The following is a 23,161-nucleotide window of genomic DNA, read 5'->3' on the forward strand; positions in this document are numbered from 1 at the left end:
CGAGGCACAGAAAATCCCTGACCCCGCCGGGATCGCGGGAAACGGGCTGGCGGATTTGCTTGTGTGCTAACAGCTGGTGGCGCCATCATGCTACCCAACACATTCCAGGCTGCTTCCACATTGTTTAAAAAAATTGCAGTATCTCCAGCTCGGAAAGAACCGACCACTGGCAGTCATTGAATGGCTCCAGCCCTTGCATTTCACTACGACTGTATCCTCGTGGACCTTAGTACCTTCTGCGACACCCATGTTGGCGACCGTTCACTCAAAATAGCAATGCTCCTACCTGTCCCTAGAGATTCCCTGAGGTTGCATTCCGCCACAGAAATGGCTTTTGAGCTCCTGGCCGCCACCCAACTCTATGCTGTGCTTCCTGCTGCCTCAGTGCCTGGCCACGCCGTGTCTGAGAAGCCACTGAGTTTTACACAGCCATGTACTAAATCCAGTCAACCTACACACAAGTGTAATTCAATTATTAGTACAAAGGAGTACTTGATAATGTCAGCCATATTCTATTTTCATACTAAATGGCACCATTCCTATCAAAACACACTTTAAGTACATGTCACAGTGTGGGACGAAAGCACTGTAAGGTGTCTTTGCTTAGAATTTTGCACTAGTCTGTAATGTGATTGAACTCTTGTCATCATTGTAGATCCATGATGCTAAATGTAGCCTTGCCTTAGTTCTGCATTGTGTACTGCTTCCTTTTCTAATCAGGAGATTATGTGAATTTAATCTTTTTCCAGATGTTAATTTTGTATGAGAAAAATATTCAAAGCTGCCTATAGCTACATTGTCGAAAGCCTGTTTTTTCATTGACTCTCAGGTTGTTACATACAAGTTTCCAGTCTATATTTTGCAAATACTTCTAGAGCTCATCAACTCCATTTTCATTTCTTGCCCTAGCATTTTCTAAATTCTTGGGATTTATACGATGCTCCCTGATGTTAAAAGTCATCTGAGAGAATATTAGCTATGGGAATTACATTATGACTTTGTAATCTCAATGAATCTATAAGAAAGTTGTCAGTAGAGGCACTGCTATTTCCCATAACTAATTGTGCATTTTGTGTGTGGAAGTTAGAGAGGGCAGACATGAAATGATGGTGACTAACATATATCTCTAGAAGAAAAAATATTTTAAAAAATAGAAAAAATATGAATACCAAATTATGTGAATAATCTCCTGTTCCTGGTAGAAGGAGAAAATTGAAATAAAGGTAACAAAAGCACTGGACATTCCTATAAGATGGAGCATTGTTACTTTATCATTGGGCTCCTTAAATCTAATTATAGGTTAGACATAGATTAACCATGTAGAAGCTTTATGGAATAAGGTAGCCCATATTGTTTTCTTCATGGCCTCAATATTGTCTTGATTCCTTCTTATGTCAAAACCATAACAGAGCTGGAGTTTGTCCACCTCTTCCTTAGTAATACCACCCTGACCACCAATTGGTTTGCCATCACTGAGCTTCTTCCCCTTCATATCTTTTATTAGCTTACATAAATGTGTGCCCATCCTCTTTTGGACATGACCAACACGCTCTTAACTTTTCAATTTTTACAGTTCTTCCATAAGACAGATTTTCCAACACATTTGCAAACCTTTTGGAGTCTCCGTCTCCAAGGTACTTTACATATCGTACACCATAATTCTCTTCTGACCTTTGAAATATTCTGAGAACTCCCTCTGATTCCATTCCACCACTGTACCCAGAAAAATTCTGAACACAAACATGATCCTGGTTATTTCCTTTGCAACCATGGCAGTACTTTTTCATACATTCTATGTCAGGGATGTTGCGGTGACAACACCATTCAACGATAGGTGACCATGCTTTTGCCATATCCCATCAAAGGCTGCAGCTATATCAGTGTCACCTTCATTGCGTAATACAGTTTCTTCTACTGCTTTCTTCATTGAGAAAGCACTCACTTGACCAAGAATTTCAAGAAGTAACTGTGTGTACTTCTCAAATCTTGTAGGTGGGGTCAAATTCATGATAGCATAAAATGTTTGAGTTGCCTTTCTACCCTTCCCAATACACCTCAGTCCATATGCAAGTCTGATATTTGAGCTATAAACTCTTCCCTTGCACAATCCAGAACAATACCCAGTTTTAGTTACCCCACTGAAATCACAAAACACTTGTAACTTGCTAGCCACACCTTTCCTGCCTTCAAAATCTTCGATGATTTTAATACCACCTTTTCCACAAAGCGCATACACAGCATCAGTCTTTACAAGCGAACATAAAACACTTGTAGCGACTTTCTAGTATGACCGAACTATAGAATAATACGCAATTGTTCAGAATACCTTTTATTACTTTCACACTCGAAAACACAACGATAAACATAAACAACTCTAAGTCACTATGCCAACAGCGGCAAAGATTATGCTCTGATACGTCAGCCATACGATTACGCTAAACTCACGTGGCAAAGAATGTCAAAGTGTTGCCACATCAGCCCCCCGTTTTTTTTTTTTTTTTTTTTTTTTTTTTTTTTTAACCATGTGCTCCCGGTATGTCAGGGATTTTACACTTCCCTTGTCTACCTGCTCTTGTAACCACTGTTGGAACCAGATAGTGTTCTTTCTGTTCCTCTGTGTGTGTTTCTGGGTTTTCGTCCATGTTCTCTGGCATCACCTCGTTGGGTGAACTTGACACCATGGGTTGAGTGCTTGGAGTGTCCGCGTCGATGCAAGCGGATTTCAGGCGCTCAGTGGACACTGTTTCTTGATTGCCGTTCTTCTCGATTCTGAACCAGTGTTCACCTCTCTCTATTACTCGGTAGGGACCACAGTATGCAGAAACGAGTGGTGGAGCACTGTATCGTCTCTGGGCCACACATGAGATACTTGTTTTGTAATTAAAACTGCCTTTTCCTGCTGGCAACAGGAAAAGGCAGTTTTATTTACAAAACAAGTATTTATATGCCTGCTGCGGAGGATGGCCACAAGTATTTATGCACAAACACCTTTCATTCCCCATGCCTGACAGGGTTGGTAGGTTGGAGTTTTCGGATTCTGCTGCTAAGTTGTTGTACAAACTGCGTGTAAAGCTCTGAAGTGACCAATCGAGAGGATTGTGGCGGGATTAATTCCACTGGGACTCTCAACTCTTCGCCATAAACTAATTGCGGACGAGCACTGTAAATCTTCTTTCATGATTGTTTGTAATCCGAGGAGGACCAGAGGCAGTGCTTCAGGCCAGTCAGACGTACCACACCTTCGACCAGTTTTGAGAGTGCGGTGAAACCGTTCCACCATCCCGTTGCTAGCTGGATGATAACTAGTTGTACGAAAATGGTTGCAGCTGCATAACCACAACTGTCTACCCCAATCAGTGGTACTGTCGTGTCGTACACTGAACCGAGAGAACCAGGAGCATATCAATTCTTTTGCTACTGACTCAGCTGAGATGTCTCTAATAATGTAGGCCTCTGGCCATCTAGTAAAACGGTCGATGGCCGTAAGTAAATACTGGTGGCCTCCAGCATGTGTAAGTGGTTCCACAACGTCGACATGAATGTGCATAAACCTTTCTGACGGTATTGGAAACTGAGCTACTGGTGCAAAAACGTGACTGCCGATTTTATTGCGCTGACACGTTAAGCATGCGCGTGCCCAGTCGCGGCAGTTTTTCTGTATCCCTGGCACCCTACTTTGGCGGATACTAGTCTTGCTGTTCCTCGGATTCCAGGGTGAGAAAGATCGTGTAAGGTCTTGAAGATCTCTCGGCGGTGTTCTTCTGGTATGTAAGGTCTTTGTATTCCTTTCTTCACATCACACTAAATTCCTTCTGGCGCATTCGGAATCGAAATGCATTTATGCTGTAATGCTGTTGACTGGCCCTGTAGGAGACGGCACAGGAAAGGATCACGTTGTTGTGCTGTTGCTATATCTGACCATTGTACGGCGTTCAAACTAGCACAGTTGCGTGATAAGCAGTCTGCTACCAGGTTGTTCCTCCCCGCTATGTGACGTGCATCCGATGTGAACTGCGTGATGTATTCTATCTGTCTACATTGCCATAGTGAAGAAGGATCTGTGTCATGCTCGACGATGGCCACTAGCGGTTTATGGTCTGTGAAAAATTGTTAAATTTTGCCCCTCTATCGATGAACGGAAGTGCTTTACTGCAAGGTACGTGGCTAACAGTTCGCGGTCGATAGCGCTCACTTTTGCTGCCTTTGGTCCAAGGTTTTTGAAAACAAGGCGAGTGGCTGCCATTCACCACTAAGTTCCTGTTGCAGTACCGCTCCTACTGCTGTCTGCCTTGCATCGACCATAATCGCCAAGGACGAATGTACTCTTGGGTGAGCCAGCAAGGTCGCTTGTGACACATGTTCCTTTAATCTATGGAACGCTGATTCAGCCTCTGATGTCCATGGTATTACACGGTCTCCTGTAGTATTTTTTTCCTGTGAGTAGAGCCGTGAGTGGTTCTTGGGCTGTCGCTAGTTGAGGTAAATGGCGGCGGTAGTAGTTGAGCAAGCCAAGGAATCGGCGAAGTCCTTATTGGAGGGACATCCGTTGAACTGCCTCCACACGTGCAGGCAGCGATCACAGACCTGCTGCTGAGACCACATATCCGAGAAATTTGACTGCCTGTTTGCCCAATGCACACTTTGCCTCATTAACTAAGAAGCCAAAGCGTTCAAAACGCTGTAAAAGCAGTTGCAGATGCTCTTTGTGTTCTTCCGTCGACGAGGAGAAAACTAAAACATCGTCCATGTAGCAAAAAACGAATGGCAGCTCTCGTAGCACTTCATGCATAAACCGCTGCCAAGTTTGGACCGCGTTTCTAAGACCAAATGACATAAAGTTGCATTCAAACAGGCCAAACGGTGTGATCACTGCAGTTTTTTGAACATCTTCTGGTGCCATTCGAATTTGTAAGTACGCTTTCGCACAGTCTATCACACTGAAGATGGTAGCATTGCCGATATTATAATTGAAATCCATCACATTGGGAACAGGATACCGATCAGAAATTGTTCGAGAATTGTGTGCCCTATAATCACCACATATACTCGAAGAATTATCTTTTTTATGAACCACATGGATGGGTGAAGCCCACACACTGTCTGACCTAGTTACTATACCTATCGCCAAAAGTCAATCAAACTCCGCTTGCGCCGCAAGTAGTTTCTCTGGAGACAGACGTCTTGGACGGAATGCAACTGGTTGGCCGGGCTTCGTACAGATGTGATGCTGTGTCTTGTGAAAACACTTCCTGGTGGCGTTCGCCGGGCGAGAGATTGCTGAGAAGTGTTGAAGCATGCTGCGAAAAGATGCGTCCTCCTTTGATGTTATATTGCCTACAACAAACGAATCGTTGCATTTGAGAAACTTCTTCTTGCGTGGCTCACACATGTGCGTCCCGCATTGTTGTGAGCACGAATTCGTAACGACTCGTTCTGGCACGGAGGAAGTGTTAGAATGACCGGGCACTTCGCACTGCATTTGCCCCGATGCGGAAGTGAGGGGAGCCAATGTCTTCTCCTTGCATATCGGAACCAATCGTCGGTTGACAAGATCTGGCATAAGGTGAAATTTGCACAAGAAATCTGCACCAATAAAAGGGTCCGGTACATCTGCTATTATGAAAGTCCATACCAGTTTGAATTCAGGTTCGAGACGTAGCGCCAATCGTTTCTCACCATAGGTGGTGATTGCAGAGTTGTTGGCGGCAGTGAGCACGTGATGTGACGTAGTTCTTTGGATGTCACTGTTTCTTCTAGGATACCCATTAACCTCTGAACCTGTATCAGTCAGAAACTTCTCTCCAGATGTAAGGCATTGGATGAATAGCCTGTCCGATTTGCTAACTATAGATATCGTTTTCTTAGCACCGTTCCGTTTTCCTCCTGTCTCCGGGTGCCTAAAATACTGATGACGACCATTCGCTCCCATTAACGTCCGTCTCCGAAGTTTGGGAAGCTGCAGGGTTGGGTACATTGACGAGCATAATCGCGGAAGCGTTTGTGATACCAGCACCAATGTTCTATCTGGCTCTGAGGAATGTTATTCCTGCGTCTTTCTCCAGCGTCGGCTTTGTAAATGTTGTTGGTGCTTGGCGATTTGGACGTTAAGTTTTGCCACTTGTGCTACCAACTGTTCCATGGCGGATTCTTGCGATGTGTGCTGGTGATGAGAGCAAGTAATGCCTGAACCGGAATCCACAGTGTCTGACTCTGTGTTGCTTTATACTCCTGTGCTTCTATTGTGGTTTGTATTGACCATTGCAGAAGCAGAAGATTCTCTTAAATTATTTTCTATGGTGTCTACCTTCTTTGCTAATGTCGTTAATGGTACAATTGTTTGTGCGGCGATGATGGCGTGGATGTTGACTGGCAATTTATGTAGTCACAATACCTGTAAAGATTGTTTTGGCAGCAAAACTGGGCCCGCCAATGTGCATAATGACCTGAGGACTTTCGACGGAAGCTTGTCTTCCACATATTGTTCAGTGAAGATTTTGTGAAGACATAGTTCTGTCGGTAAAGTGTAGTGTTGTATTAGAGCCTCTTTTAATGCTGCGTAACTGCATTGTGACAAGGTATCTTCCACTTCTTCTATCACTTCCAAGTCTAGACGTGAAACCAGAATGTTGAACGTATCAGTATCACAGGCTACCTTGCGTTGTTGAAATATACATTCCGCCTCTGTGAACCACAGCTGTGGCCTCGTTGTCCAGAAAGCAGGGAGTTTGACATTCCCTTGACCTATTGGCATACTCTTATGTTCTCCTGTAGAAGAGCTTGCATCAGGCGACGTACTTTGTTCCTCCTCGAAATTGTTTTCCGCTACTGATGTCGGTGTAGTCATTATTCCGACTTGGTGTGTGTGCTGTTGCGTCTTCTTTGCGGGGTCACCACTGTAGCGACTTTCTAGTATGCCCGAACTATAGAATGGTACACAGTTGTTCAGAACAACTTTTATTACTTTCACACTCGAAAACAATAAGTTAAACATAAACAACTCTAAGTTACTATGCAACAGCGGCAGATTATGCTCTGATACGTCAGCGATACGATCGCGCTAAACTCACGTGGCAAAGAATGTCGAAGTGTTGCCACACATTCAATTCAGCAATTACGGAAACACATTCTGTTACAGTGTTTTGATCATATTTTATAGAAATGTCACTCTGGGTACTCAAATATTTTAGGTTCTGTCTTGAGGCACTTGGCGGAGTCGACATAACATTCAGTTGGTTTGTGCATGTAATTACATAATCTCTATTTCCGAACGAAATAAACCACTTACCATAAAACTTACGTTTTCCCGGTCCAAAATGCTTTTTTGGAGGCATAACTACTTCTGGGAATGACACAGCACCAACAGCTCAACAACGAACAGATCTTTGAACACAAACAACCCTCGAAAACCATAGATATATAAAGGAAAACAAAGGGGCATCGGAAAGTATGTGTGCTAACAGGGCTGCCAACTCAAAAAACGATTACGCAGTGTATCTTTTCAAAGTGGCAAAATATAATGACGCCATTTGACATCCGACCGCAGCGGAAAAACGGTAGTTGCCGTATACCAACATATATTTAAATTTGTTTTTAATTATGTTCCCGATGCCTGAATCGATTCAATTAACTACCATTTTGTTCACAAAATTCTAAAGATTGAATTAAGACGGAAAAAATTCGAATTTTTGAAGCAGATTCTCTAGCAAGTGACCTTAACGCTCTGTTGATTGAACCTTGGATGTTGGTTTGTGTGTTACGAAAGTTATTGATATCATACTAGGTCACAAGTCAATGATTTTGTATATAAATTTGTGTCGAAGGGGTCTGTGTCAGTGGTAATGAGCTCAATGGTGTCAACACACATAGTAAGGCCAATTCACACTAGATGTCAACAGACCGTCACCAGTCACACAACATCAAGTCACATCACCATGACGGTGTGTCACAACCACCTTTATTAACGCCTCCATTAACAGATGTCGCCATGAGTGTATTCAGGTCGATCTGCTGAAGACGAATACCAAGCGGTGAATAGAAGTTTATGAGACTCCATTCGTGATGCAAAATGTCGATAACAGCATCAGAATTGAGAAACTAATAATGATAAAGTTTATTAATGTCCACAAAAACTTCATATCATAAGTTCTTGATCAGTTTTGTGTAATGAAGTGCATAGAAACAAAACAAAATTTCAAAATGTCGACATTTATTTTCCAGCGAAACTGTACTTCCACAAAAACAGCAAACAGTATCTATAAAAGAATAAATTGACCCTATTTACCTCATACTTTATCATTTTTTTCTAGCGTAATGAATGAAGTCTTAAACAAGTTTCTTTTCTTTGGCATTACAGCTGACTTTTTCATTTTAAAATATTATTTAATGAAAATTGCTTCCTCAACTCTTGTCCTTATTTACACACAGTGTAGGTGTTAGCCTTGTCTGTTATTGTAAAACCTCACCTCACTTACGGAAGGATGCTCACTGGATAAAAAAATCCAGGTCGTCATGGAACATTTGCAATTTGCCGCTAAAACAAAGCAAAATAATAAAATAAATATTAAGAAAAAGCTGAAGCACAATATCCACTACTATATAATGAGTGATCATGACGAAAATAGATGTACTTCCGTTGTTAGCTTTCTTCCAGATAAACCTTGACGATGACATGATGTGATGTGAAATGGCTTGACGACCCGTTGGCGGCCCGTGAGAACACTACCATCTTCATGCATTGTGGAATATTTGTACATGAAGCGATGGCAAATGTGAATTGGACTTTATGGACCTTTTAAGCGAACCATTGATCCTCGCGTGCTTCAAAATAACCTTTAAGAGAAGACTTCCTCTTCTACCGATCTCATTCATCACTTAGTTACACTATCCTGACACTTAAAGATAAAAGACCAATCTCCACACTAACCAGACAATTTAGAGAGTAGCAGATTACAGACAAACACTCATACAAACATTCACAGAGACAAACACTGATAGGCAAAACTCAGTGGTGCTCTATTGAGATATAAACAGAAACAGCAACGGCAGTGTGTCAAACACGTAAGTCTAGAGTCAGGGGTGCAACTGCAGCTCCATACTTACAAAGCGAATCAAGCTTCTACAAAGCAAGCCAAGCTTTGATGGGACATATAAATGTCGGTGACATTTCTGTGACACACAACATGAAGGGAGCCTGGTCTTTACAACCTACCACTTCATTGTAATATCATTGGAAGTACATATAAATACACTGAAATTAGACGAAACTGTGAAAACGAAATCTTTTACTTACAGTATTATATATTCATTCTTTGCTGATGACACACATAAATATCAGTAACATTTACGCTGTGTGCAATATGAAGGCGGCCTGCTCTTTACAACCTACTACTGCACTGAAATATCATTTGAAGTTCATAAACACACTGAAATTAGATGAAACTGCGAAAAGGTAACTTTTTACTTGCTGTATTACATATCCATTCTTTGCTGATGACAGCATCTGTACCAAGAATCGCACCCGAAGCATGTAAGGCCACTTTTTACTGTTTTAATCATGAGTATAGCAGAAAATAAAACTTTTGAGGAAGAGGGTATGACATTGCATTAATTCAAGTTATTCAAATTTATTAAGGGATGATATTCATTTTTATGTTACTGACAGAAGATCAGTAGCAACGGCATAATTACGATGTGAATCGCAAAACACTAAGAAACAATGCATAAAAATTGCATAAGATAAAACGCGCTGTTTAAAAGCCAATACCTGTAATCTGTCTTGTAACAGAGAAACAGTAATGTCTTGTTTCTCAGCGATACCTGGTTTCTCGAAATACTTACGGTGCATTATTTTTCTCCTCTTCTTTGTAGAGAACAGCAGTCTCTGATGATGTATATTTTGTTTCCTTCATCAGGTAACACTGCAAGGACCAATTCTCTGGTGATTTGCACTGGTGTCCACAAGCAGCAAATGTAAAATTTGGGGTTGACATCTGACATTGTAAAATGTGAACTGCAAAACACTAAGAAATGGTACAAAAAAAATTATCTAAGATAAATTTTCACTGTGTAAAGGTCAATATCTTTTGCCCGTCCTGTAGTAGAGAAACATAATGCTTTGTTCCTTGGCTAGACGTGGTTTCTCGAAATGCTTATGGTGCGCTATTTTTCTTCTCTTTTTTGTAGAAAACAGTTGTCTCTGAGGCGGAATACTTTGTTCCCTTCATGATGTAGCATTGCAAGGATCAATTCTTTGATGATCTTTGTTAGAGTCGACTGCAGCTAATGAGCTTTCGTGCTTGACATCTGTCTTTCTGAAACCTACAGTAGCTTTGCAGAAGATATTGTATCAATCAGATCAGCAAATTTTTTCTTCATTTTCGTCTTCAGTTGATTTAAGTTTTAATGAATAGTCTTTTCCTTCTGGGTTTGACCAGTTGGTTTCTTTCTCAGTTATTGATCCGCCTTCATATTACACATAATGATTCATCTTAATGAATGCCACCATTACCTGTATGAAAGTTATTGACGTTTGCTGAGTTGGATTGCTGGCTTATTTTATGTAGGCAGACAGAGTGAATATGCTTACACAGGTTCTATCCAATACTGGAATCTATGCATGAGCAGGTGTTCTGATGACTGCAGGCTTCTTTACATGAAATACAAATCAGTTTGCAGCTGCAGTTGTGGGAATTGTCCTGAACAAAGAAGGCGATATTCATCTTGGAAGTAGATAGTACGAGCTAGCCATTTCCTTCTTCAGCTATATGTTCACAAACGACCTTTACAATTAAGTTGTACTTTCTGTCAGTATCCTGGTTTTGTCTATGAGTTTTTCCTTTCTCAGGATAATGAGCCAGTCAAATAGTTTCTCTCTGATGAAGCTAATTGATGTGTGAATAGACTTATAGTGAAGTTTTTTTTGAAACGTGTGTGTATGTGGGTGTGTATGTGTGTGTGTGTGTGTGTGTGTGTGTGTGTGTGTGTGTGTGCTGTTTTTCGAATAAAGAATCTGAAATCAGTCGCTCCAGTGCTAAAGGAAACATTGCTCAGTTATTATAACTTCTACTTCTTGCATCAAACTCCTCGCTAGCTTGTAAGTTTCAACTTGTTTTTCGTTTTATTTTTAATACATATATTTTCTCTCTGTGCGTTGTCAGTTTGCCATGAACAGTACTGTCTTTTCACTGGTTCTTATCCCTGTGAAAGTGTAGCATTTCAAAATGGCTCCACTAAAACTGACATAAACGACAGAGGACATATTTTCCTACTTTACTCTTTATTTCCACCAAAATAATGATAGCACCTCTTCATCAAAGAAGAAAAGCACTAGGAAAACCTTGTCTCAAGTCGTCAAGCACAAGAAGTGTAATTCACTCAAAATCATTACCATTAGTCCTGTGAGCTCCATCGGTGCAAATACGGTCACAAATTTGAAATAAGTAAAGCACGAGGAAAAGCTTGTCTCATGCCATCAAGTACAAGATGTTTAATTAACTAAAAATCATAACCATTAGTTTCATGTTTTCCATCGATGCACATGCAGTCAGCGCCATACTTCTTCAGAATTTCAAGTTGAGAATTGTTCATAATGATGAGGACAAAGTCTTTCCTTATCAGGAGTGGATAATGTCGCCTGCTTGAACCTTGTACTCTGTAGAACAACACACATGTGTTATCGCTGGCAATAATTTCGTTTATCTATGCTTCTACACTGGTGTCATCGTCTTTACGTCTCGTGACACAACGTAAATTATTACACTGCTCAATTCTGTATAAATCTTTTTTTGTCAATAGATGGATTCTGTAGATTGGAATCAAATAAAGTGTCTCTTATTTTGTCGAGTATCACATGGAATGGAATTCTGTTTGTGATATCAACAGCTAATGTATTTCCTTCTTCTGTCAAATATAACTGTCTGATAACATTTTTATGTTCCACATGAGTAAGCACATAATATACTTTGCAGTTATCATCTCCAGCTTTGGTTATCTCGATGCTGGAAGGACAGACATCTCTCATTTTGTTAGTTCCTTGGATTTTCATGTGGTGTATGGCCTTACTTTTAGATACGTATTGTCATGAATGGTGTTGTGCAAAGAAATGTCGAGTGACATTGTCCAAAATATGATATGAGCCATATTTTTTGACAGAGACTGACAACGGGTTTCTCTCGATTTGCTTCTTCCAGTCACTGAATTCCTGGAAAGATCCAAATTCAGTCTCCTCTAATGCAATCGACACAGTATGTTTCAATGAGATGTGATCATAATAGCATTTCTTCGAAAGAAGTGGAATATCAGACAGTGGACATTTCATTTCCATCAACTGTTTTCTGATGCATGTTAATTTCTTTCATGGCACAGTAATTAATTGTGCTCATGGTTGAACTGTTCTCCATGTAGATTACACAAATATTTATAAAACTTCTGTATTTTTACTTGTGGAGTGACATCACTTAATTTTCCTGGATATGTCTGTGATGTCTTTTTCCTGAGGTTCTTGTTATAATCATAGGGCTTCTTCCACGCTCTAAAAATGTGAATTATTTTCCTGAGTTATTATATTTCTGATCGTATTGCCCCAGTTCAAGAAGGTGAAAATCTTGACACTTTTATAATACCTCATAAATTTCACAAAATGACAACAAAAACTACACACCAGATAGATACACAATAGAACATGTGGACGATTTGGTGTCAGACTGCTGCCCAATGAACATAATGTATTTTCCAATGGCTGCCTTGTGCAGCTTCTTCTCTTCTTGTGTGAGATCAGCTCCGGAACTGCTGTTTCACCCCAGACTCTAGACACAGGCTCTGCCAAGGGAGTGTCTTGTACCGGTAAAACGCCTGTCTGCATTGACGTTTTGGGCTGGAAACTGACATCATATGAATGGTTGCTGTACATGCCTGGCTGCAAAGGCAGACGAAGAGATGATCCAGAACGCTGTGCTCGATTCTAATATGATTGTATTTTAATAGCGGTAAAAATCGAGCACTTTTCCTCGTTTTGATCCCTCAGTTATCTACATGTACTAAACAAATTAGTAAGTATACTAAAATGGCTGATGGCTAATGAAGGGAAAAATATGGTGCCAATCACATTTCAGTTGTGCTTTAGAACTTTAGCCTGACAGGAAGAAAGCATATGATATCTATTTTTGTGACACATGTGTATGACCCTATTGTAGAAATAGACTCACGATTAAACAGTATTCAACGTTTGTTGTAATGTACATGGTCAAGTTAATTTTCGTTGTACAGTAAATGTTGAGAAGTGTATGATGGCAAAAATTTCTTCTTGAAGAACTGCTCAGCAATACAGTTAATACTGGCGCCATGCACACTTCTATGCTGTCTTCAGCTCTATTACACTTATCTGTCGAAGTTAAGCCACATTAATGTGGAGTTTTTAGTTAGTTCCCATAATTATACAGAAGTCAGAAATTTAAAAAGCTTTATCTTTCTTCCCGTCAGTTACAGGTGCTGCACGATCCGAGTCAGTTTAATCGTGGACAACTGATTTTAGTGTGCTATCGATTTTATCTAGACAATGTGCAAGGAACTTGCCTGTAAGCTAACATTATGTTGTGCCACGATTTTTAAAAAGCTGTAGTACTCAGCTTTCATTAATATAGAGCAGTTTATTGTAATAGGTCTACACACCTCTTTTAAAAGCCATTGTATTCTGTAGTGTTTTAATTTTTTGTGCAGATCATCTGAAGATGCATTTCTTCTAATGCAAAACTGGTACTGACCATTCAATAAAAGTATTTTAACAGCCAGTACAGACTGTGGTTTCACGACCTCCAAAATAATAAACACAATTAATGTTGCAAATTACTGGGTAGGCTGCCCTATATGATTCTGTCACATGTGGTATTAAATATTTCTTTGATAGCTCTGGTTTTATTTTTTTGTCACAGGAATACTGTTAGTATAAAGTATAGTTTCCACAGAGAGTAATCTAAAGAAGAAAATGTTAATAGAAGAAAATGTAGCATATAAGCCACTGTTTTTCACTGACAGTGGTTTCTAATTTGTGAAGAATGAGACCACTTTGAACAGCTTGCTATATATCTAGTGAGTGTATGCTTACCATGTCGGTTTAAGACTACGTGTATGGCTAGCCATCTGACTGAGTACGCTTAGAAACTCCATCACTGAGTTTGTGATGGAAAATGTAAACAGCATCAGCTTCAATGTTTTTTTGAAATAAGCATATCACACGAAAACCAATTAATAGTGCCTAGCATGCCTACTTTCTTTCCCACCTTAAATATAGGGTCCCATACCAGGGTAATTTGACAGCAGATAAGCGAGTTTTCAGAATCCCAAAAAGGCCATTAAAATCATAAAGGATGTAAACCTAGAAACTCTGGTAAGCTCCTGTTTAAGAGTTTAGCTATACTACATTTACTGTGTATTTATGTATTTTAAAACTAACGTAATGGGCAAAGAATAGTAGACAAGTTGAACAGTGACAGACATCACCGTAACAATGTTGTTGTTGTTCTTATCCTCACTCTGAAGACTGGTTTGATGTATCTCTCCATGCTACTCTACCCCTTCAAGTCTGCGAATAACTAGTGCACCTACATCCTTTTGAATCTGCTTACTTTATTTGGCTATGTAATGGCATGAACTGTATAAGAAATAAATAAATTTGAGCAACAAATGTAAACAAGAGAAAATAAAATATAATATAGCAAAGAAAACCAGCAAAATGAGAATAAGCAAGCGATATGAGATACGCAAGCGTAGTAAACGTCTTGACATATAATCAGCTGCTTGTAGAATGTTAGAATGCGCGCAGCCAGGTGTTCTCTGAAGCTGAATGTGTATGCCCATGTAATGTCAATTTATGGCCCGAAGCATCAGCTCAGCCAGGGATTTTACTGGCGTAAGACGGTTATGTTCTGTCAAACGTTGAGGTTCTAACATCTTTGGTAGCGAAAGAAGAATTCGTGCTGTGTTGTTGCTTGTTTCAGGAGTATCATTGATTGTCATGGCGTCTGTTGTGTGTCCGGATATTTCCCGTCCCGGGTTTCAATTTGATAACTGCAGAAGGTTTGTAAATTTAGCAAATTACAAGATACAATCTTTTTTATTACCTTGTGCCTATAGTATAAATATATGTTAATCGTTGAGGTCTGCTGTATTGCCTACATACTAACAAAAGTGCATTGTCATTTGATTTTAAGCTATTCTCTCCTGTATTTAGGAATGCATTTCTTTTAAAAGAAGGCTTTGTTGCTCCAAAAGCCACGAAGACAGGCACGACGATTGTTGGTATAATATATAAAGATGGCGTTATACTGGGAGCAGATACTAGAGCTACCGAAGATACAATTGTGTCGGATAAAAATTGCTCCAAGATACACTTTCTTGCACCGAACATGTATTGCTGTGGCGCTGGAACAGCAGCAGATACGGAAATGACCACGCAGATGATATCTTCTCAACTAGAACTTCATCGTTTGAATACTGGACGAGTTGTTCCAGTTGTTACAGCGAATCGCATGCTTAAGCAGATGTTGTTTAGATACCAGGTGAGGAAAAAAAAGTTAATTAGTCACTATAAGCTATTTATTAGAAATACATCAGTATATAAATGTTGCTGTTTTTCACATTGACGTTGCTTCGGTACAGTAGCTTAATACTTATCATTATGCACGTCAGTGTATTGGATTCTTACATGTGTTGTCACTTGTAATTACGTCTTAAATAAAATGTTGAAAATTTTTTTGACGTACTCCACATTCATCTGTGGAAGAGAGGTATCTTTTTGTTTCATGTTTCACATATAATTTGTATGAGAAATTGTACCGATGTAGAACGAATAATTTCACATTCACGTTGCAAATTAATTTGTGAACATGACTGCACGCTGAACATCTATAAGAGTTTTTAGAATATACAGATGTCAGTTAGTAATTCCCACCCCACCAACTTTTACACATTTCAGCAACAGAAATACTTTTATCGAATAAGAGTTGTTGTTAAACTTTTTCAAATTTTACTTTGGCATCTGGAAGACATTTTGTGTCACTGGGTTGGTTATCAAAAATATTTGTCGCAGCATTGGGTAGAATTTTACTTACAGTAATGATGGCGAAGTGTGCTAACGTTGGCAACGTGCAATCGATCTGTGCGAGACACTGAGTAGGTGGAACAATGTTTTTTAATTAAATAATTGTAGGAGGTAGATGGGTCAATATTTTTAATGAAAAAAACGTGGTAGACTGTAGATGGATCAATGTTTTTTTATTGTATCGAACATGCGACTCTTATTATGAATAAAAATTAATCCATCCACCTTCTTCTATGATCTAATTAAAAAATGTTGATCTGCATACTCAGTGTCCTTGTGCAGATGGATTGCACATTGCTGATATTAGTACACTACGCTGCCGCAGCTGCAAGTAAAATTTAACCCAGCATTGCAATGCTACAGCTAGTATTTGCTAGCTCCATCTTGCTATCAGGATGGTTGATGAGTGTATGGTGCTGCAAATAAGCTTAGTATATGTAGAGAGAAGTCTGTATCAGTTTGATTGTTCACTTGCATTACAGATCAAGATCTCAGTTATGATAGGTTTGGTAAAATTTGTCAGTGTCATATGTAAATAACTGATTTTACACAAGCAGTCAACAACTGGTCATGAAGGGACTGCATAGCATATCTTTTCCAGGTCAATAATTTTTGTGTGGTCTCAGCTGGATTGTGTGTGTAGTGCCACACATAGCAAACACTACTATGGAAAATAGATTTCATGATATATGTGTTAACACAACAGTCAGTGTTAAACGTTATGTAAATAGTTAAAGTGCCTACAACAGACATATGATACAAGGGGTGTATTGATCACTGTCATGTGGATAACTCTCTATCTGTCCATCTGCTAGGGAAAGTATCTCACCACCATTTACTTTCTTATGTTGCTCACTGCTCTAGTTTTTGCACAGAGTCTGAGAAGCCACTGTTTCCATCTATACCCATGCAGATGTTCTTCACCAACTGTCCCTAGTTGCTCATGACTAGATTTTGTGCCAAGGCTGATTAATTGCAATTTCGATATGGTACCTGTCATTTTGATATGGTACCCATATGTATATAAAATGTAAATTACTGCAGATAAATAAGAACAACAGTTCTATAATGTTTGAATACAATATTAATGCTGGATGCAATCACATTGATTGACTGTTTAGACATGATATTGCAGAGTGATGTGAAATAAAGGGAAGTTGCTCATGAGGGAAAGGGAATGGTAGACTTCGGTTTATTGCGTTAATTCTAGGAAAGTGTAACTCACCTATAAAAGAGACTGCATAGGGAACACTCCTGTGAGTCATTCTTGAGTACCGCTTGTGGGAAATACAGAAGCGTCTGATTCCACCCATCTGCTTTGACCCATGACGTCACAAATATGGTGGAAACGACCATACACTACGACTCCAATATGGCACCTATGACGTCGTTACGTAAACATGACCACAAACACGAAAATACATTAAAAAACCAACACTCACACGTTCCACAAAAAAACCTAATGAAACTAACGGGACGAGCATGGGAAATTGGGGTTTTGGGTGGGGACAAAGTAAATATAAACAAATTTAGACATACCACCATACCAAACCACACTAAACGAGGAAAAAAACAGACAACACAAAACTCCCCAAATTCCACTAATACAGTATCCTCTGGAATTGGACACTTCCCTTGACTTATACAGCTCAACAGTAGCTCCCGATCCCACAAATTGGAATCGAACACTTCCCTTTACCTATATAGCTCTACAGCAGCTCCCAGTACCGGAACAGCCACAATCACACATTGGAGTCGAACACTTCCCTTGACCTATATAGATCAACAGAAACTACCGATACCAAGTCATAAAACCCAAAACTACAACCGCGTCCACGATCATCACTACCTCAAAAAACACACAACAAACCAACAAAATTGGAATCAAACACTTTCCTTGACCTGTTCTCCTTACGACATCTCCACATACAGCTGTCCCTGGTCCGAGACGCCAGAACTTTAGTAAGCCTCGTTTCTTCACGACATACTGAACACTTCACGACTTCATCGGAAAATCCGAATAGTTGAAGAAATTTTATCAGAGGCAACGCATTGTCCCCCATCATCGCCGACAACCGAAAACTGTTGACCTTGTCAGTCATATCCATACCTACCAAAGACATAAAAAAAGCAATTTACCAAAATTTACACACAACGAACAGAAAAACTACAATAACGTCGAAATAACAAAACTAAAATCGTTAACTCACTGAAAAATATGCTACTGGAAGCACAGTCCCGATACCACACACATGCAATGCTGTCACGCAATTAAACCCCATACGCCACGTAACACGCTACCCATAAACACACCACCAGAGAGAACCACTCATCACAACAATACGCCACCTATAAACACGCCGGGCGCTAAAGACTACGCTGTTGAGCGCCCATAACACCATATCCATATATATAAACACGCCACACACACACAAACTAAACCAAAAACATCACCTAACACACCACCAGAGAGCACCAACGATCACATCAAAACACCTACAAACATGCAACTCTCACAAACTAAATTCCGCGCCGTCGTGACGTCACACACCACAACAGCCTTACGTCATGGGTCAAAGCCAACGGGTGGGATCGGACACTTCAGTCGACCCTCTGCTTGTATGTTTGGGATCCCCAACACGTTGGATTAAAGGAAGACATGTAATTTAGAGGCATGCTGCTAGAGCTGGCACCAGTACATTCAATCGTCATGCTAGTAATGTGGAAATGCTCTGTGTCCTCAAATGGGAATAATGGGAGGTAAGATGATGATTCCATGAAACACTATTGAGAAAGTTTACAGAACCAGCATGAATGGTCCTACTGCCACCATCATGCATTGAGAAGGCAAGACGAGAAATCAGGGCTCCTATGTAAGCATATAGATTGTAGTTTTCCCTCCTTTCCATTTGAAAGTTGAACAGAAAAGGGACTGACTAGCAATGGTACAAGGTACCGTTCGCCATGCTATGTGTGGTGGTTGGGGGAGTATGTACGTAAATGTAGATGTTGTACAGCAGCTGCCCTGCTAAGTGAGAGGTTGTCTGCAGACCTTGAGGCACTTTAAGTGAACGAAATGTCAGTCCTTGACCGTCAGTGGCGCTGGTTTCCACATGATGAGACAAAAAACTGAAGCGATTGGAAGAAGAAAGTGCTAACCAATGAGAACATATTTTGAGTTTCTGCGTGTTATACATTTAGTAAATTTGAAAGGCAAGTAGACTGATCTTTCTAGAGGTACATATGAAAAAAGTGTCACTGGCATGTTGTGCATTCAAAAATATAACAGATACTGTGATCAGACTAATCTTTACCAAAGTGAGGATAAGTACTTTTTTTCAGTTGATTGCTTCAGTTATTTAGCATATACGAGGTTTGTCCGGAAAATATGTATAAAAGTTGAATAATGTCTTTATGTTACAAGTTGCAGTCACTGCCAGGTGGGACTACTGCTGTAATCAATCCCATCAACACTCTGTCCGAGTCAGAGCACTCTGCGTGAAGGTGGGAGTGTGTGGCAGCTTGTTGACAGTTAACCTTTTTCACCTGCCGTCGGCATGGAGCTCTCTCTGATTGAGGAACAGCGCGTCAACATCAAGTTTCTTGTAAAGCTAGGAGACAATTCTCTGAAGGAACCAACTGTGAACAAGTGGTTAAAAAGGTTCCGGGATGGCCGAGAAGAAGTGAACGATGACCCTCACCCAGGACGCCCATCGTCATCGAGTTCCGATGCAAATGTTGAATGAATTCGGGCTTGTGTTCTTAAAAGACCGTAGATTGACAGTCAGAATGATTGCTGACGAGCTGTCAATCCCCAAAACAATCGTTCACGAAATCCTGACACCGAAACTTGAAATGAAGAAATTGTGTGCGAAAATCGTGCCGAAGCTCTTGACGCCGGAACAGAAAGCAAAGAAGGTTTAGTGCTATGAGGATTGGTTTGAAGCAGAGGAACGATGGGACTTTCTCAACCGAGTCATCACTGGAGACGAGTCCTGGTTTTACGAATTCGATGTGGAGTTCAAATCTCAAAGCAAGGAATGGAAACTAGCGGGCGAACCGAGAACAAAAAAGTCGCGAAAATCAAGGTCCAATGTGAAGACAATGTTGAGTGCTTTCTTTGATTCTAGGGGCATTGTTCACAAGGAATTTGTCCCTCCCGGCCAGAGAGTGAACGGAAATTTTTACGTTGAAGTTCTGACACGTCTCAGAGCTCGTGTGGCCCGAGTTAGAGCGGAGTTGGCAAAAGGGGGCAGGTGGATCCTTCATCACGACAGTGCGTCCGCTCACACTTCGCTCGTTGTGCGTGAGTTTTTGGCCCGAAGCTCAATCGCCGTGACAAACCACCCTCCTTATTCACCCGATTTTGCCCCGTGTGACTTTTTCATGTTCCCGGGAGCGGCACTTGGGAGATGTGGAAGCCATCAAGGTGGAAATGACACGGCCACTGAACATCATCACAACTGAAGACTTTCAGCAATGTTATCAACAGTGGAAACGGCGTTGGCAGAAGTGTATCGCGTCTCAGGGCGAGTACTTTGAAGGAGACCTTATTGTAATACCTGAATAATTGTAAAATAAAGTTATTATTCAACTTTTATATGTATTTTCCAGACAAACCTCGTATAATGAAGTTTGTATGTTATTCCTGATTTAGTTTTTAAAATATGACCTTTCATCATAAGTTAGCTTCACCTACAAACTCTAGTTTACACGTGTGTGTCCAAGCAAAAGGCAACATTGGCTCTTCTGTGATCAGATTATTGCTGAATGAATTCATCACCTTTACATTGGTGTACATGCAATACTCCTATTGCATGAATTGCTAACATTATTTCCTCGAACTTGGAGTTGACATAGCAGAAAAACCATTCCAGAATAAACAAGAATTTCTCCTTTGTCTTTAGAGGCAGAGAGAGGAGATATAACTCTGCTGCTACATTTACATCACATATATACTATGCATGCCACCATAGAGTGTGGTGGAGGATACTGTGTACTGCTACTGGTCATCCTCTTTCCTATTCCACTCACAATTGGAGCAAGGGAAGAATGACAGTCTACACAATTCCATACAATCCCTAATTTCTCTTAGCTTGCCTTTGCAGTCCCAGCCAAAAATATACATTTGCAGCAGCAGAATCGTTCTGCAGTCAGCTGCAAATGCCTACTCTTTAAATTTCCTCAATAGTGCTTCATGAAAAGTACGTAATTTTTCCTCCGGGGGTTAACATTTCAATTCATGGAGCATTTCTGTAATACTGGTATGTTGGTCAAACCTACTGCTAACGAATTGAGCAGCATTTCTTTGAATTGCTTTGGTGTCTGCCTTTAAACTGACCTGGTGGGAATCCTAAACACTCCAGTAGTGTTCAGGAGTATGTGGCACTAGTGTTCTGTGCTTAGTCTCTACAGCTTCTGTCCTGTCTGCCTGCGACATTGGCAACACACACGACAGAACAGCGATGTGGAATGCATTCTTCACAGCGAGTGAAACCAAAGCAGATGTTTACGGTATGACCAAGGCCCTGTCAGAGGCAAAAACACGTCGTCATGTCTTAGCCAGTGGCTGCCGGGGCCTGCTACCTTAGCACCATGAATCGACAGTAGCACACAAAGTTGCGATCAACAAACAGACTATTTTCCTATGCCATTTATGTGGTCGAAAATAGTCCCAGAAGATCCATCCGCCAATCGACCATATAAACTGGTGCACGCTGGCAGTTTGACAGGCCACCTGGACTTGTAGCACACGCCTTGTCTGCTGGCAGTCCCGGATCGACAGGAGTGGTGGCAGCTTCGGACTGTGACTCGTGTTGTATAAAGGTGGCCTGGTCTCCCTGTACAGCTTTGTGGTAATGCTGTGCCGACCACACTCTGGTAGTTTTGTTTCCATCTTTGGTGGATTTTCTTGAGCGAGAGGAAAACATTTTATTTTGTTATTTTTTTATAAAATCTGAAGTATGATCTGTAATTTGTTTCTTGCCTGAACTGTGTTTGGTTTCAACCACTTCGTTGACCTCAGCAATGTTCTTGTTTATTGGTTTTTCCCAATAAAAACAGATTGAGGAATAACATTCACATTTGTCTCTGCTGCCGCAGATACAGCAGTCTCCTTTTTAGGTGAACTATACTGTCCTAGAATTTTCCCCCCCCCTGCGGGTCCGGGGATTAGAATAGGCCCGCGGTATTCCTGCCTGTCGTAAGAGGCGACTAAAAGGAGTCTCAAATGTTTTGGCCTTAATGTGATGGTCCCCTTTGGGGTTTGACCTCCATTTTTCAAAATTCTACAGAAGTACGAGCCTTTTGGGGAAGGACACCTTACATGGTGTACCACTGGTCCTAAGTGCACTAAGACCTTGGCACTCAGCATTGCACCGGCGTTGTCACCATACCCATTATTCCTCAAATTGGGCCTAAACGCCTGATGGGTTGTCTACGTTACGCCCATAGTGCCTCTCCATCTGCACCAGCGATCATGATGGACTTTCCATGGCACCAGAAATCCAGCACGGTAGCCAGCCCGTTGTGGTGGGGTCGTCATGTACCCTCTAGGTTGTAGCCCCCTGACAACACAGGGATCGTACTGCCGATACCTGAGCTGCACCCTCCCCACGTTGGCCAAGGAGTAGATGCCCGTCTCCTTGGGGCATCAGGACTCCCGGCAATGGTCATCCTGCCAGGTGGCCCTTGCTGCGGCTGGGTGGCGCCCGTGGGGAGAGCCCCTGGTCGGAGTGGGTGGTATCGGGGCGGACGTTTCGCACATGAAACGTCAGCATGTATCAGGTCGCTCTGCGGCCGAGTCTTCCAAAAGAAAAGGAACGGTTTCTAGTTCTGGTTCTCCTGCTCTTTCCCCCTTGGCCACTCCATGGGAGGAGGGACAGGCCCGCCGGCTTGGGGCGAAGTACTTCCCCCGCTATTTGGTCTGTTCTCGAACAGATGGGGGGACGTTCGCCACCTCCAAGCCCATGTTCTTTGTTCAACACATTGAGGACGTCTTCGGGGAAATCGAGGCTCTCAGCAAGATGAGATCGGGGTCCGTTCTTATCAAGACCACCTCTGCCACAC

General features: G+C 41.1%; 1 protein-coding gene across 1 annotated transcript in view; it reads left to right on the plus strand.

Moving 5' to 3' along the window:
- Positions 1 to 14,949: 14,949 nt before the first annotated feature.
- Positions 14,950 to 23,161, plus strand: part of LOC126483985 (proteasome subunit beta type-7-like) — a 29,998-nt gene continuing 21,786 nt past the window's right edge. Inside the window, exons 1-2 of the mRNA XM_050107286.1 lie at positions 14,950 to 15,069; positions 15,224 to 15,551. Of these exons, the coding sequence (XP_049963243.1) occupies positions 15,008 to 15,069; positions 15,224 to 15,551 (390 nt within the window). The 5' untranslated portion in view covers positions 14,950 to 15,007. The remainder of the gene's footprint in view (positions 15,070 to 15,223; positions 15,552 to 23,161) is intronic.

Source organism: Schistocerca serialis, chromosome 6 (assembly GCF_023864345.2).
Source record: "Schistocerca serialis cubense isolate TAMUIC-IGC-003099 chromosome 6, iqSchSeri2.2, whole genome shotgun sequence".
Taxonomy (NCBI): domain Eukaryota; kingdom Metazoa; phylum Arthropoda; class Insecta; order Orthoptera; family Acrididae; genus Schistocerca; species Schistocerca serialis.